The 17,781-nt window shown below is 40.6% G+C and overlaps 1 protein-coding gene across 4 annotated transcripts in view; it reads left to right on the top strand.

Annotated features, from left to right (window-relative positions):
• Nucleotides 1-17,781, top strand: part of LOC134359927 (astrotactin-2-like) — a 1,812,737-nt gene that overhangs the window by 1,331,634 nt on the left and 463,322 nt on the right. For all 4 annotated transcript variants that reach the window (XM_063073791.1, XM_063073790.1, XM_063073789.1 and 1 more), the window contains 2 exons: nucleotides 4,678-4,811; nucleotides 7,227-7,375. In XM_063073791.1, coding sequence (XP_062929861.1) covers nucleotides 4,678-4,811; nucleotides 7,227-7,375 — 283 coding nt within the window. The remainder of the gene's footprint in view (nucleotides 1-4,677; nucleotides 4,812-7,226; nucleotides 7,376-17,781) is intronic.

Raw genomic sequence — 17,781 nt, 5'->3', positions numbered from 1 at the left:
TGTCACTTACTTGGATTTTCAGAAGGCGTTTGATAAAGTGCCACACATGAGGCTGCTTAACAAGATAAAATCCTATGGTGTTACTGGCATGGATAGCAGAATGGCTGACAGACAGGAGGCAGCAGATGGAAATAAAAGGGGCCTTCAATGGTTGGCTGCTGGTGACTAGTGGTAGTCTTCAGGGGTTAGCATTAGGACAGCAACTTTTCCCGTCGTTAGCCAATAATTTAGATAGTGGAATTGATGGCTTTGTGGCAAAGTCTGCGGATGATACAAAGATAGGTGGAGGGGTAGATTGTGCTGAGGAAGCAATGCGATTGCAGCAGGACTTAGATCTTAGATGAGATCTGCTGGGGCGGGGGGGGTGGAATCTCATTGAAACCTACTGAATGTTGAAAGGATTAAGTAGGGTGGAGGTGGAGAAGTATCCAGAACTAGAGGCACAGCTTCAAAATTGAGGGGTGACCTTTTAGAACAGAGGTAAGGAGGAATTTTCTTAGCCAGAGGGTCATAAATCTGTGGAAGGCAGAAGGTGAGATTTTCCTGATCGGTCAGGGCATCAAAGGATATGGCGAGAAGGCAGGTGTATGGGGTTGAGTGGGACCTGGGATCAGCCATGATGGAATGGCGGAACAGACTCAATGGGCTGATTGGCCTAATTCTGCACCTATGTCTTATGGTCTGAATTACTTCCCAGTCAAAGGTTATGCCCATGAATCTACCTCAGTTTGAAATGGACATCTGAGACAGATAACCTGTCATCCTGGGTCTCTAGTCTAGAACAGCTATGGCACACCTCCCTCCCTCACTTTAAGAGATGACTAATATCAAGTAAAGCATGCACAGTGAATAAAAAGAGAGATGATGGAAATCTAAACTCAATGTAGAAAATGATGGGAATACTCATTAGGCAGGCTGCATCTGAGGAGAAAGAAAATGAGTTATTATTTCAGGTTGATTACTTTTTCATTTACTCTGATGCTGCTTGATGTAGAGGCATAGAGTCAATCAGCAAAAGAACAGGCCCTTCGGCCCTCCGTGCCCAAACTGGCCTTCAGTTACATATCTACTCCAATTCTGCTTCCTCATCTATTGTGGGAGCAAATAGTTTTCAATCTTCTCTACCTCATTGTGAAGAGTGCCTGCTTTCACCAGCCATTCAGGCAGTGCATTCCAGAGTATCCTCAGTTTTTTTCAGTTTTTTTAAATTATCTTTGAATTAATGTCACTTTATTAATATCATCTTGGGAAATGCAGCCTTTTGTACCTGTATTCTGGGAATTGTACAGTATTTGCTGTCATGCAGTGATCTGCAGATTGGTGCAGAATCACTTTGAATTGTTTTAGGCTGTGGTTTTATTGTGTTCCCAACATACTGGATTCCTGTGAATTGAGACACATCAGAACCAGTATATTTTGGCCAAATGGTTAAAGTAAGCAGCTGTCTCAATTCGCTGAAGTTTCATGGAAACAGTTAAAAAGGTTTAAAAAAGACAAACTACCATTTAACTGAGTAACAAGTTATGTATTTCAATAAATTAGAATACTACCAAAACTACTACAGTACTTTAAAACTGTGTATTAGCTCCTAATAATTATCGACGGAGGAATTCATTCAGCGTACACTGACATGTTGTTTTGATTGACTGGAAATAAATAAAATCAGCTAGTGGACTACCTTCAAGCAGTACTTTTGATGAAATGCATCCTCCAAACCCTCATTTTATTTGTAACATTCAAGATGATTGTCAACACCTTCAAATTTTTCATCGTTCCTAACTTGTTAAAGTAGTGAAATCATTTCATTTTTACTCCCGGCCATTTCTGGTAGCACCATGCCTGAATACTTCAAACTACAGTGAGTAAAACCATTCTGAATTGCCTTTCTGTTTATTACTCACCAACTATTAGTGACAAAAATCACTGATTTTGAAACGGAAACATGCAAACGATGCTATTTAAAAACTGTTCACTCTAAGCATGGTGTAGAGTCTCACATCCAAACAATGTGCACGGGACAGATGCTAGTTGGAAAATGTTCAGCAACAGTCTCCTGCCCAATTAAGTGGCATATTTCCCCAAGTAAATGAAAGAAATCCTGGCTATTTTCTCAATTCATTTTTGTTCTTTAAGACTTGTCCCAAATATTTGTTGACCCAATTAACCAGAATCCACCATATTTGAAAGGTGAAATCCACTTCTAAAATATAATATGTGAGTGTCAATGTATATTTAACAATGGAGTTTAAGATATACAGTGACATTTGGTTCTGCCACAGTGGTTAATTGGAGATTAGACTTAGAAAATAATCAAAAGTTACAGTGCCAATGGAAGACATTTGGCCAACAGTGTCTGAGCTAGTCGAGAAAGAGGTGTCCTATGTAACCCATTAACTCTTTAAGTAAAGGATGTTATTTGACAGTTCCACCTTTAATTTTTGGCTCATCAGTCATGGATTGCTTTCTCAACGTCTATTGAAGCAATTATATCAGTTCTACAGGATCACTACTGCAAATATTTGCTCTCCTTTGGAATTGATGTTCTGCCACTTACATTTTTACACGCATTTTTACTTTGCTTTCTGTTCAGTGGCAAGTTTTGTGAAATTTCATCAAAGAGTTTCCAACCTTGAAATCAGCTTCCTGCCTTTTCTTTCCATTTCATCCTGTCTTAGATTTTTTAAAAATTTCACAGCATTAATATGAGCATTTGCAGTTATATAGTGACTTTTACATGTTACAATACCCTGAAGTACTGTAAAGACATAGACATAGAATGGTACAGTACAGTACAGGCCCCTCGGCCCACAATGTGGTGCCAACCCTTAAACCCTGCCTCCCATATAACCCCCCACCTTAAATTCCTCCATATACCTGTCTAGTAGTCTCTTAAATTTCACTAGTGTATCTGCCTCCACCACTGACTCAGGCAGTGCATTCCACGCACCAACTACTCTCTGAGTTAAAAAAAAACTTCCTCTAATATCCCCCTTGAACTTCCCACCCCTTACCTTAAAGCCATGTCCTCTTGTATGGAGCAGTGGTGCCCTGGGGACGAGGCACTGGCTGTCCACTCTATCTATTCCTCTTAATAAAGCAAAATTTAAATCACCTGGATACATCTTAAACACTATTTTCATATCCAGGCAATTAATTTATCCATAGAAAGGCACGGTTGACCTTTTTCTACAATACCACCAACCCCTTACACACCAGCTCCAATCCTTATGTCACTCTTATTTGTAAGATTAATAAAAAGACAAATCATATTTTTATCACATTTTTCTCAAAACGAATTGTCACCAGGAGTACTTAATCTCATTGATGAGAAAGTGAGATTCTCTCTTCCTTATTAAATTGTTTTTCAGTACTTGTGGTATATATTAACAAACCCTTTGCCTATCAGCCTGACAGTCCAATTATCCAACATCTTGGACCTTAACACCGAGTAGTCATATCAACACAAACTGTAGCAGAAATCAGTTGAGGTCTAATTAATTTAAAGATGGCTTGAATCCACCAAAGACTCATTATTATGGTCTGTGCACAGACAACAGATAGACATATTGCTTTTCAGTTGGCAGAGCTAATATGTGAACCAACTCCTCTTTTGACCATTGCATTTGGGCACCAGTCATCTCTCTGGTGCATCTGTACTATAATAAGTCCCACTGTGCAACCTTTGCATACTAGTGAATCAATCCATTTGCTTTCTATTTACTGGTTTTCTGCTTTTAGCATCCCTGCTCTTTTGGACTGCTTTGAAACTAGCTGTACAACTATGGAGGAATTCAGCAGTAAAGAAAACACAAAATTATAGATGCAAATTTCGGTCTAATACTGGTCAAGGCATTTCTTTTTCTAATTACAGTCTGTGTTTTTATTTGTTACCTGCAACACTTCATTTCTTGATTTCATTCTGATTAAGTTTCACTTAAATACAAATATTGTAGTTTTCCATTGATCTTTTTGTGTCCTATTGTTTTGCCCCTCAATATTGCCATCACTGAATCAGGCATGTTATGATTAAGCAAGAGTAGTGAATTTCTTTCAACCACATATTCTGAACGAAAGCTTTCATTAAAAACAGATTCATTTAGGAAGTGCCACTTACCCTGGTCAAAGCAGAAGTGTTGCAAAACATGTATTTCCAAATGTCAACTAAACTCCCAAGCCAATAACGAAATAAACGTCTACATTCACACGGAAACCTCAGTCTGAATCGAAATGTGTCCAGGATTGTTTGCTGAAATTATTTTTCACTTTTATTTTTTCCCTCTCTCTGCTTAGACGTTTACAAATAATTAAGTCAGTATGCCCTCCTTTAATTCTGAGGTAACGTGACACCAGTCTGGTTGCGGGAAGTATGCTTTGATGATGCTAGATTGGTGGTTGTCATACAATGTTTTTCCGACTAAAAAAATGGATACACCAAGAAATCAAGCAGGCTGAAAATTAATCTGTCTGTTACCAGCTTTGAAGATTATGGGGAATGTTAATTACAATTTGAAACTTAATATGATTCAAGATTTATTACTAATATTTGTTGGGGTGCAGATACACATTTTCTAGTCAATTTTGCCCTTCTGCGGTGATGTACTATTTCAGGAAATGAGACTGCCAATGACTCAACAACATGACTGGTTTTACCTCCCACTTCCTGTGGTTGTTTTATAGGCCTTCAAGACGGCACTAATGAGCTCCTATTGGTGCTTGGGAAAGGGTGATGTCATTGATGACTGGTGCAGATGTGACCTGAATGCATTTGATGAGGATGGACTCCCAAACTGCAGCCCATTACCTCAACCTGTGTACGTATACTAATCACAACACTAATTACCTTTGAGCAAGGTTTAACTAATACTGCAAATCCTAGTGGCTATAAAGTTTCAGAAAATATCACCACCATTTGAACTCTCTGGTATAATTGCTACAAACTTCAGAATACAAATAAGCCCACAGGATCAAGTGGAACATTAAGGATGTATTTGCCAATGTAATGTCAATATTTTAAGCTATGTCCTTTGATTTATAATACCCTGTTTAGTATCTGCTGTGTTCTTTATCATGACTTCAAGCTGTGAAATCAGTAGGAAAGGGGCTTTATCCTTCATTCCTACTTTGAAGGTGCAGCAGTAATGTGTTAGTTGCAAGTAATTTCTTCTTAATTGCCTTTGAAGTTATGTCCAAATGTACTTTCCTGTCTGGAAACATGATTATACTTTCTGAGCCACCCAGGAAAGGATTGTAAAATTTCAAGCAAGTGCTACAGCCAGGGACAAATATGAAAAGCATCAAACCTAAATGAATTTTTATTATCTACATGCACATTACTGTCGATGGTGTCCCTAAGACAAATATTTCATGTGATCCAGATCAATGTTGAAAGAGCATTGGAATCAATTACCTGGTTTTTGAAAAGGGTGAATGATGATCTGGGATTGTTCAGTTTCAATGTACTGTTTTGTACCTGCATTTGATGGTTCCAATATATCATTCTCAAATGTTTTCATTTCTTGGAGTGTTCTTTTTAATGTTCTTAATTAACTTACTTTCTATGTGCTATAGATTAAATAAGATCAATTTGATCAGAATACTAATGGTAAAACATAAATATTAAAACGGGTAGGAAGCAGTTCAACTAGGTGCACTGGCAAGAAGTCTTATCTAAGTCTGGCAGCACAGAAAGATTGACAGGAAAGCAATAGAAAATAGTCTAGAATTGTAGTAAGTGAGAGAATAGAAACATGGATGAAGCAAAGGCAGTAAAGGAAGGTAAACAACTCATAGAAGTAATACTGAAGTGTTGGTATGCTGAGATGTCTGAAAGGATGTCTTTTAAAGGCAATGATTCTCCATTAACTTTATTCACTGTTGTTGAGTATGCCAAGCTGAAGACCATTCCATGTCAGTGATGCCTTACAAACACTTTAGTTCAGAGTGAAATGTTGATGAGAACATTGAGAGAACTCCTTGTTCGTTTTTACAACATGATTTTGGGGGGAAGAGGCAAAATAAATCAATGATCTTTTTGTGAGCAAACTCCTGCGATATCGCTGAGATTTCTTGGTCTGTTTACAATTACTGCCTGTCTGTAGCTGTTGAAACTTGACAGCAGGCAAAAGTGCTAATTTTCATTTAGAAGCAGCAAAGACCTGTGACTTGTGGAAGCATTTAACTTAACATATCTCACAGCTGAGGGGTCAAATGAGCATTAACAAACATCCTTAACCACCTGTTTGAGGTGTGATGGTGAGGGTGGCACAGAAATGTAGTGGTTTGCACAACGCTTTACAGTACAGGTGACCTGGGTTCAATTCCCGTGGCTGCCTGTAAGGATTTGGTATGTTCTCCCCGTGACTGCTTGGGTTTTCTCCAGGTGCTCCAGTTTCCTCCCACAGTCCAAAGGCATACCGGTAAGTAGGTTAAATAGTCATTGTAAATTGTCCTGTGATTAGGGTAGGATTAAATTGTTGCTGTATCTCAAGAAAAAAGAAATAAATGGGCAGAGTTTTTGACTTACCAGTGAATACTTCGTATATTCTCATTGAGGCCTGTGTCTTCAATATAATGGGTTGTTTAGCCTGCTATTCAGTGAAATTTGTCCAATTCCATTATCATTTGCCATTTTAATTTACTGATATGTTGTGGTATATCATGCAGTAGGCTGAAGTTCATTTTTAAGTAGCTTTAAATAATTACACAAATTTGGAGACGGCCTTTTATTAAAAAAGGCTGTCGGATTTAGTGGGGTTCCTGTAATCTAATTTCAATTTCTGCTTCTCATTAAAGGCAAGGCAGTTGGTCAAGCAGCCACTTCTCTATATACAAGCTGATTGCTGGAAATTGATGCAAAAATAATGACTAGGCTGGATTCTGAAATCCCACTGGAGCATGAGGTGTTGCAAATGAATGGCTCAGCAGAGGAGGCATAATAAGTTTTGGTTTTATTACAATGAGGATACAAGAAGACGAGCTTGTAGGTTAAAGTAAATTAGAAATCCCCTCCCTCTCTAAAAAGCAGTGGACAGATGGAATAGAGTAAATAGTGTTGATTTGCAACACATGGAAAATTATGTATTGTGCTTGAGGTGGTGTCTCAAGAAATGGAACCTGGTGCTCTCTAGTATGGGTCTCTGATTTCCTTTGTGCATTGAGAAGTGGTGTCTCAAGAAACTAAACTTTGCACTCCTTAATATTGCTCTCTGATTCTTCTTCATATCAAGGTTGAGACTCTCATCAAGTGTAGAACCATCAAGTACTATGATAGGCTTGGAATGGCAAGATGCTCAGCCAGTGATAGGAACGAAGATAGCTGACTACATCATCCACTATAAGAAACTGGACGACTATATCGATCCAAATCTTTATGCAGGTAAGTGGAGAATTTCTCAAGCAAATTTTTGCAGTTCAAAATTTTATGTCGAGAACTTTCTGGCTGAATATTTACTAAATGAAGTTAATTGCAAATATTTTCTTTGGAAGTACAAAATTAAGCAATACTGGATGCTAGATATTGATTGGAATTGAATTGTGGTATTTTAAATGTATTTCTGACTGTATTTATAACATAAGATTTGTAAAATATGCTGTTTTTGAAAATCAGTGCATGAAATCAATAATTTGAAAACATTTTCCATTATACCTGTCATCATTTTATTCTATTGCACTTAATCTTCATTTCTCAAGAGGGCTTTGGTGATGAAAGTCATTGCCAGAGATGCCACTTAAAACAAAAAATAATATCCAAAGGCATCTTTGTGAGGAATGATCCCTCAACCATGCTATCGCACCTACAATAAATCAAAGCATACAGTCTAAGTATGCAACATTTCGTAATGAAATAGTTAACTTCCTTTGTGGCCGGCTTACATTGTTGAGAACTCTTGTATATCATGTTCTCTCTCTTTTTCTTTCATTATGGAGAGGAGTGAGTGCCAAGTGGTTTTGTACTAAACAGTGGCCACGAGTCAGTTGGGATAATGTTAATTTGCCAGCTATCGTGTGTTGATAAGAAGATTCTTCTCAAATTTGTGAACATATTTGATTTTATATGTATAGTAGATATGTTGTCTTTATGTTTTTATAGGCATGTGATCACCATGCACTAAATGTGCCTGTGGGCTTTTCTATAGTACGATATACTGTAAAGACTAATCCTGCTTTTGTTTTTGCTCGAATGAAGATAAACACCAGATTGAGGTTCCAGTTGTAAAAAAAAATGACTCATGGAACTCTTTTTTTTGTGAAATTTTGTTGCATTCTCGTGAAATTTTCAGCCTTTTGTTTAGGTTGACAAGGCTCCAAGTGCTGCTGGCATACAATTGGCATAAAGGAGCAACCATCTGCAAGCCAAAGCACTCCTCCCTATTCAATACCTGTTAGATTGTGATCATATTGTGCCTTCAGCTCATGCTTGCATTTCTAAGCAATATCCTTGCTTTATTTTTGTAAAAAAAAAGGAGGCCTAAGGAAACTACAGACTCTCAGCCCTCACAGTGTGCACTGTTAATGAAAATGCTCTGTTAAAACTGCTGGCCCATCAGGTTTAACAGCAGGTTTTTAATTTCCCTGTTCCTGCTTGGAAGGTATAGTTTATCCAACAGCCAGCCAGCAAAGAGGAAAATGTAAATCGAATAGAAAATGAAAAAAATAAGGTGTGATGGTTTAAAAGAGAGAGATCAGAGTATGTTCATTGCCATTGTTATTTTTGGACCAGTGAAGGGTGTAGTTCAAGAAAATTTTCTGTTTATGGTGCAAAAAAATGTGGATGGTCATAGTAAGACCTTTGATTGTGAAATGATAACTTGTTGAAAAATTGCTGCAGAGGTCCATTATCACACCATTACTACACACTTGCAAAGCTCCTGCAGGCAATTGTTAATCTGGCAAACAAAAGAAAGTCTACAGTTGCTGCAAATCTGACACAACACACACAAAATGTTGGAGGAACTCAGCAGGCCAGGCAGCATCTATTCCATAAACATGCTGAGCTCCTCCAGCAATTGCTAATCTGGTTTTGCTGGGTATCAGCAAGTGTGTCTTAATTCCTCATTACTGGTTCCCTACAGAGATGAGTTAACATTGCGTTTCTCTGCAAATGCATGGGTGCAATATGCCATCTTTACCGCAGGGCTGCATTGATGCACAAAGCCATTATTGGGGCCTGCAGCTGACATACATTTGTTGTTGATGGGCATGTCTGGGTGGAACTATTGTTACGTTTACCTGCAGGGAAGGTGATAATCTCTCACTATTGTGCAACATTCTGGGTGATTTAAAAACTTTTTATTGGGCTGCCTGCCATACACTGCTATTCCATCGTTACTGGTGTGTGCAGGGAAGTGTTATTCCATAATCAGAAGCAGGCTGAATGAGGTTAATTCCCTGCTTTCTGAATGTTTTGTAGGGGTGCATTATCTTTCATTATGTGCAAATTAATGCTGTCAATATAGCACCAAAATACCCCTACCCCCCAAAAATTGCAAAAAATAGTTTTATGGTCATTTCTTGTACTTTCAGACATACTGAACAACATATCAAAAGTTGGACAGAAACGGAGCACGGGAAAGTAAAAAAAATCTGATGTTAAAAAAATGGCTGCCAATGAAAAGAATTGGACCCATACCTGTCTTATTTTGCTATATTTCACTGTTTCTAACAATGGTAGTGCCATAATTGTGGTATAAAATGCTGACATCCCACCTCTCCCGGAAGTTCCGGGAGTCTCCTGCATATTAATAGTGGCTCCCTGATGCCCGCAATTTATATACAATATCCCAGAAATCAATTTTTTTGAGAGTGAGAGAGAGAGCGAGCGCAAGAGTGACCACACGAGAGAGAGCGTGAGAAAGAGCGAGAGAGTGTGCTAGAGAGAGAGAGAGCAAGAGAGAGCGTGAGAGAGAGAGAGTGAGCGTGCGAGCGACCACGAGAGAGAGAGAGAGAGAGAGAGCGCCATGGGAGAGTGTTCCAAAAAAAAGAAAATGTAAAACGTATGTCACCCCAGACTACCCTAAAGTGTACCCCTGCCTAATAGGGGTCAAAAATAATGACAGTGTTGCCTGCTGCACTGTTTGCAACACTGACTTCTATTCCCCATGGTGGGTTAAGACTGTATAAAAGACATGTTGAGGTGAGTTTAACGGGTGTCATTTGTTCATTAGCATAGCTAACGTTATTTAAACTAGCTGGCTAGCTGCTAAGGAGCTACTCTATTGCAGACCTCCCACCTCTCCCAGAAGTTCTGGGAGTCTCTCGCAAATTGATGGTGCTACCTCCCTGAAATGAGTTTTTCCAGGGTGGGAAGTCTGAAAATGTGAATGGGAATACCCGCAGGGTGTGCTTTATCAGCAGACAACCCCGAGGTTCATCAGATGTTCCAGTCTGGGTTCCATGTAATCAGGCGCAGCAGCCAATACTGGGCTGGCCTTGACTCTGATCTTGTGATAGAACAGACACTAATGCGCTCACTAAAAAGCCAAGGGGGCCTAACGCGAGGAACTGGGATGTCAGAGCACCAGAGAGCAGTTTAGACTATGTCTTCCACTGTGCCATCCTCTTACAAGCTTGCCATGCAAGAACTGACCGCGAATAGTTACACAACAGGTGAACAACATAAGGAGTTGTCCACCTCCAGAGTGAGTAGAGATGAGGCTGACCTTGAAAAAGTTGCAGCAAAACTGGACTGTTTCACACCATTTTCAGATGATAAATCATCGCGCAACATCATCACAGGGGTTTATGCAAATGAGGATATCAATGTACATGACCTCTTCGCAATAGGAAATGACATATTAGGAAGATGGATGGACACTCTGTTTTCTCGTATTCGCTCAAAAGGAGTTCGAAGGTCAAGACACAGGCATCCAGCAGGGCAGTCAAAGTTGCTGAAGACCATACCATAGATCCAGCGTTATTATTCCAGTTGCGTCACAGACAGGTGGTCTCTGGCTAGTAGAAGTGCTGAACTATGAACTCTGTCCATATCCAATGTCTTTGTTTGAAGCAAAGAACACCTTGCACCAGCCAGATAGGCCACAACTGGCAGAAGCGATAAAGAATTATGTCACCTCCAAATCGGACAATGCTGTCACACAGATGGTCCCAGTGACAGATCACTATGTTCTAGATGGGGGATCACTTCTGCACCACTTAAAATGGACGGAGGGGTGCACCTACAGTTCAATTGCAGATGACTATGCCTCATTCACTGTCAAACACTATGCCAGAGCCACTGTAGTGTTTGATGGTTATGGGGTTGGGCCAAGCATAAAGGACTGTACTCATCAGCGTCGAAGTAGAAATTTGAATGGGAACAAGGTGAACATTACAGGGGCAACAAAATTTGATGGAAAAAGGAGGACTTCTTGTCGAATGAGGCAAACAAGTGGGTAATTATCCAGCTCATCATGGAACGTTTGCGTCAGAGAGGCTGCGAAGTGATTCAAGCTGAAGGAGATGCCGATGTTGAAATCACAAAAGCAGCCATCACAATGTCTGCTTTCAAATCTACTACCCTCGTTGGAGAAGACATAGATCTCCTCGTACTCTTGCTCTACCATGTAGTGGTAACAAACTACACTGAACTCTATTTCCGCTCAGACAAGGCGAAATCAAATGCCTGTAGTATCAAGGTCCTTAAGCAGGTACTTGGAGAAGCAGCTTGTAATGATCTATTGTTTCTCCATGCCTTTACCGGATGCCACTCAACGTCCAGAGTATTTGGGATTGGAAAGAAGTCGGGGTTCCAAAGAATCATCAAGAAAGAAAAGGGAATCAGAGATTGTTTGAAAGCGTTCTGTTCACCAAAGCGGAGTCAGGATGTTGTGGAAACCAGTGGCTGTAGGGCAATGGTGGCGTTGTTCAACAGAAATCAGAACGACTCCCCAGCATCTATCAGATACAATATGCTCTGCAAGAAACTTGCGAGAGCTAAGACTTTCGTCACGCCTGAAAGACTGCCACCAACCACCTCGGCCTGTAAATTTCACTTCCTGCTGACTTACTACCAGGTTATGGAGTGGATGGACTGTAGTGATGAAACAGAGCCGTCTGAGTGGGGATGGAGGGTAGAAGGGGAAAAACTCGTTCCAGTGATGACAGACAAAAGGCTTGCTCCAGAGGTACTTATTCAGATTGATTCACTGCAACTGCTCGGGAGGGTGCAATACGCTAAAGTGTACCTGCAGAAAGCATGGGCTGAAATGCACCAGTGCATGTGGGCATTGCCAAGATGGCAACTGTGACAATATGACAAATGAGCCAGTGATAGAAGAAGATGATGAACAAGACTGCATCTGAGAAGCCATAAGGTAGCATATTATGTGTCATGACGTCAGTACTTAATACCAGAGTTGTCCCTTGATTACATCATCGATGACATCATGACGTCAGTACAAATGCAACTTTCATTCCAGGAACTACTGTTATTTGAAAAACATTGGTGAAAAGAGCATTCATTAAAACATCAGGTTTAAAAAAACTTGCGATTTGATGGTTATCAGTCAGATTTTTGACCTTTTTCTGCTGGCGGCCATCTTTTTTTGTCATTTTTGGAGACTTTCCCATGTGTCAAAATTGTCTAACTTTTGATATGTTTCTCTCCACATCGAATAGTACAGTAAACAATCATAAAGTGTTTTTTTGCAATTTTTGGAGGGTTAGGTGGTACATTGACCCGCCTAAATGCAGTAGTGTGTTAATCTGTTACTGAGCTCCGGCAGGGTTGCACGCACAAAATGCTGGAGAAACTCAGCAGGCCAGGCAGCATCTATGGCGACACTTCACCTGTGAGTCTGTTGGGTGTTCCGTCTCCCGTTGTGGCCTCCTGTATATTGGTGGGATCTGATGTAGATTGGGAGACTACTTCACTAAGCATCTATACTCCATCCACCAGAACAAGTGGGATCTCCCAGTGGCCACCCATTTTAATTCCATTTCCCATTCCCATTCCAATATATCCATTCATGGTCTCCTCCAATGTTGGGATAAAGCCACACTTAGGCTGAAGGAGCAATACCTTATATTCCGTTTGGGTAGCCTCCAACCTGATGGAATGAGCATCAATTTCTCAAACTTCCGGTAATGCTTCCCCCCTTTCACCATTTCTCATCCCCTTGTCCCTCTCTCATGTTATCTTCTTGTCTGCCCATCGCCTCCCTCTGGTGCTCCTACCCCTCTCCCACCATTTATTCTTCCTTCCATAGCCTTCTGTCTCTTTCACTAATCAACTTGCTAGCTTTTTGCTTCATCCCTCCCCCTCCAAGTTTCACCTATCGCCTGGCGTTTCTCTCCCCCCCTCCCCCACCTTTCAAATCTACTCCTCAGCTTTTTTTCTCCAGTCCTGCCGAAGAGTCTCGGCCCGAAACAGCGACTGTGCTTTTTTTCTGTAGATGCTGCCTGGCCTGCTGAGTTCCTCCAGCATTTTGTGCGTGTGGATTGAATTTCCAGCACCTGCAGATTTTCTCTTGCTTGTGATCTCTGGGGAAAAAAAGTACAGTCAACATTTCGAGCCAAAACCCTTCGACTCCACTGGTCTTTCACCAGAGTGAGCATGTTAATCCATTGTTTCTGCATCCCTGTTGGAGCAACCACTAATCCATCATGCAACATCAAAATAATCATTTTTCAAAGTCGGGCTATTCTCTCAATATCGATCACATACATGGGTGTGTTGATCAGGTTATCCGGTTACCTGCAGCGTGGGTACTAATCTGTCGTAGCTGTCTCACTGCGTTATCATATTCATCCACCAGTAGAGACATGTTAATCTGTCAGTAATGTACTGCTTAATGGGTGTACTATTCTGCCATCACTTGCTGCCTGTGAGGTTGAGTTGCTCGGCAGCTTGCAGGGAGAGAGGGAATAGAGTTAACACACCATTACTTGGTGCCACTAGGGCAAGTTAACCTGCTGATAAAAGCATCATGCATGGGTAAGTTAATCTCTTGTTATTGGGTAGGTGTAGGGGCAAATTAAACCTTCATGCCTTGCTTCTTTACCTGGTGCTTGCTGGGGTTTGGGAATCCATCAGTACTGGGCTTCTGCAGGGTCATTTTGACTTGTCATTGTTTCTGTTTGCAATACCGAATAAGCACATTAAAAAGGTCTTTATTGGCAGCTTGCAGCAGTGTAACAATTTCCCCCATCATTATCAGCACCCAAAGGCCTATGCTGCTCTGTAGTTACTACTGTCATGCAGGTGTCATTCCCATCACTGGACACCATTAGGCATGTAAAACCCTATTACTGCATATCTGTGTTCATTAAAACAAGATTATTAACAGACCGTAGGGGTGCATTAGTTCATCATATCCGGCTTCTGTAGGGATGTGTTATTCATTATCTATTGACAGCTGGCAAGAACACACCATTGCATTGTTACAGACAGACTGCAGAGGTGCATGCAGGAATGCATTATCTTTACTTTTAGCTGGTTGAGGGAGGGAGCCTGATCTGTAGTTGCTGATACCTCCTGCAAGGTGCATTAACTGGTGCATGCTGGGACTGTTAGCCCATCATCTCTGATCTCCTGCCTGATAGGATTAATCTGTCATATAGTGGGGCCCTGAAGTGGCTCCTTGATCCATTGTTTCTGGGGCTGTGGCAGAAGCATTAATTCATCATTAATGCAGCACCAGCAGGAGCAGGCAAATGCAATCTGCTTGGATGCAATAATGCACCATTGCTGGCAGTGCCTGTGTGGAACATTGATCCATTTCAGGTACATGGCGTGCTGTCATTGCTAGACACTTGCAGTGAACTGTTAAGCCATCACTGGGTTTCCATAATAGATTTATTATTACTGGTTGCATGCAAGGGTGCACTAAATCTTCATTTTTTGCTGTAAAATTGGTTCATTAATCTGTCCATGGGTCAATCCACAGTAGTGAGGGACCGCACTGCAAGTTAATGCATTATTTTTGAACACTTCGAGAACACTTTATTAACAAGCAATTCAGGGGCACGTAAATTTGGTGATATGGTGATGTGTTATGTGTAACTACTGGATGCCTCAAAAGGTGAGTTAGTCCATCAATACTGACTGTATAAATCTGCCGCAACTGGGTGAATGCAGAGGTATATCTTTCCAGCATTACCTGATGCTTATAAAGATGCATTCATCCAACTTTGCTGGAACGCTAGTGGAAGCTGTGTGAGGGCAGTGGTTTTCGAGGAGTCATTACTTATTGTATATAAAATGGTGCTTTTACCTGTCATCCCTGAGCACACGATCGTTGCATTGTTCCATCATCTCAGCTCATTCATGGAAGCATCAATCTATCATTACCAGTTGCACCATTACAGGGCAATGGCAAAATCATGTTGCTCTTTTATTCATCAGTGCATGCACGGGAGCATTAGTCCACAAATGATGAGAGACTTCAGGGCCCATTAATACATTATTATTTTATGGCTGCAAATACATACTAACCCACCGGTACTGTGCACCTACTGGGTCATATTAATCCAACGTTAATGTGCATCCATAGAAATTACTATCTTGAATGCCTGCAGGAACATGTTAATCCTGTGATAGTTATTCTGGAGCATGTTACTGCATTTACTGCTGAGTATCCATGCTATCTCATTAATCAGTCATTACTGGCAGCCTGCATGAAAAGGGTAGGGTTCACTTATCTAGGTGCATGAATCCATCGCTACTGATTGCCTGCATTGGTTCCTTTATCTATTATACTGGAGGTCTGCAGGGTGTCATCAATCCGTCACAATATGACATTCCTAGTACCGTTCTGGCGGTATGTTTGCTCCTTATAAACTCATTCCCAAGACCGAGTCTTGGTCATCTTCCTTCCCTTGCTTTGCAAAGAAGCATAACTGTAGCAGATGAATCAGATCAGGTCACATGCAGTGGAGAAGGAGCGAGAAGTCTGCCGGCTGGAGACTATGTCATCTGCTTGTGGCTTCATGAGTGAGGGGGCATTATTCTGAGCCGTGGACTAGGGTTCCATAGGTTTCAGATGGTGGATTTGGCTGGGGAGAGGGATTATGCCAGACAATTGGGACACATGATTGAAAGATTGATGCTTGGGGACGGAGAATCAGGACCTGCAGCTTGGTGGGGCTCATGAATAACTGCTGGCATTCATAATGGAATAAGCCTGGGTGAATTATTCATAGATTTTATGGTTGTTCTTTTAAAGTACTGATTTTAATTAATCTGCATTGCATTCAGTAGAACACTGCATTCACAATGGCTATAGGATTGATTTCGACGGCACAAATCTATTGTGTCGCGCCAATGGATTTGGGACCACCTGGTAAAGGAAGCCATTAAAATAAAACTAAGGAAAAAGGATTTTAACAAAGATGAAGGTCTTGCTCTAAGTAAGAACTGGAATTCGAGTGTAAACAAGGTGGGACAGTGGAAACCTGATTGGTTGAGGACTAACCAGTCAGGAGGGACGGACAGTGGGGGTATATATACCACTGGACTAGACATACCTAGGCATCATCCATGATGAAGGTGGCAGAGTTTGTCATCAAATCTTCAAGCAAAGTTGACACCTGTACCTGGCTGGAAGCCCAAGAAGAGTCTATTCATCATATACACCAGAAAAGCACTAGATCCTTTTTCATTCAGCATACATTGCACTCAAAGACACATACAACTAGTCACTCTATGAAACTCAAAGTGTCTAGCCTAAAAAGGTCATTATTATATTTCTTACTGTGACATAAGGAAATATCAATTGAGCTTTACTTTAAAATGCTTATTATTCTGAAAAACTTCAGTCTTTGGTGGCATTTACTCCATAAATTTTGTAAAATATCGTGACGTTCTGGGCAAGGGCATGGTCGACAGCCTGCCCCTGCATTTATAATGACCCTGTTTACTGTTCTTGTGTTAAAATGCTTTTGTGCGATTATGGTGGGAAATTTCAGTTCATTTATTGTTACATTCTATATTGGGTTATACAGTTATCTGCTTGTGTATTTGTTGGTCACCCTAACTGTAACCGGGGTGTGTGATGGTCACCTCCCCCTGGTGTGAGACTGGTTGGGTTCACTCTCTGGGTCATGGTGCCCGGTCTGTTTTGTGTGTATCACAATAAAACAGTTGTTGAGTGGAAGAGCTTCTTCGTCTGTCATTATGGACCAAATGCTCGCCACAATATATTTAGTCTGTGATCTTCATGTGGGCAAGAATTTCATTCCACACTCATGCCTCAGAAAATTCAAGACTCTGAATCTGAATCTAAAGGTTCGGGCTGTATCATTCCTCAATATGTTGATAAAACGTTACAGAAAGACGAATTTATCCCATCCCTTGAGACCATTTGATGGAACTTAAATGAGGAATCTTCACTCTGGAAAGGTTTGCAATAGGCAGCAAGATTCCTTGTGTTTGACAGGCAAGTAGAGAGATATTTTTTGTCTGAATTTGTGCCCTGGTTGTAGAAATCTGATTAAACAAGAAACTGAAAAATAGCTTTTGATTATTGGTTACAACACTAGCTCCAAAATAATCAGGTAATAAATGTGCTGATAAAAGACAGTCATTGCCCACATGGGCAAAACCTATTAGAATATAGAAACCAATCCTCATTCATTCAAATTTTCCAATGTGACAGAATTGATATTTACTTGAATCTGAATTACAATTAATGCATGGTTTGTTGAAGATCAGCACGGATTACCAACTATGATGCATGCACACAAAATACTGGTGGAGCTCAGCAGGTCAGGCAGCATCCATGGAGGAAAATAAGCAGTAAAGGTTTCAGGCTGAGATCCTGTGGTAAACCATGTATATATGTT

The sequence above is a fragment of the Mobula hypostoma genome, chromosome 21, assembly GCF_963921235.1.
Source record: "Mobula hypostoma chromosome 21, sMobHyp1.1, whole genome shotgun sequence".
Classification (NCBI taxonomy): Eukaryota; Metazoa; Chordata; class Chondrichthyes; order Myliobatiformes; family Myliobatidae; genus Mobula; species Mobula hypostoma.
Note: the sequence above shows the minus strand (reverse complement) of the source record. Positions and strands in the feature narration are given on the sequence as shown.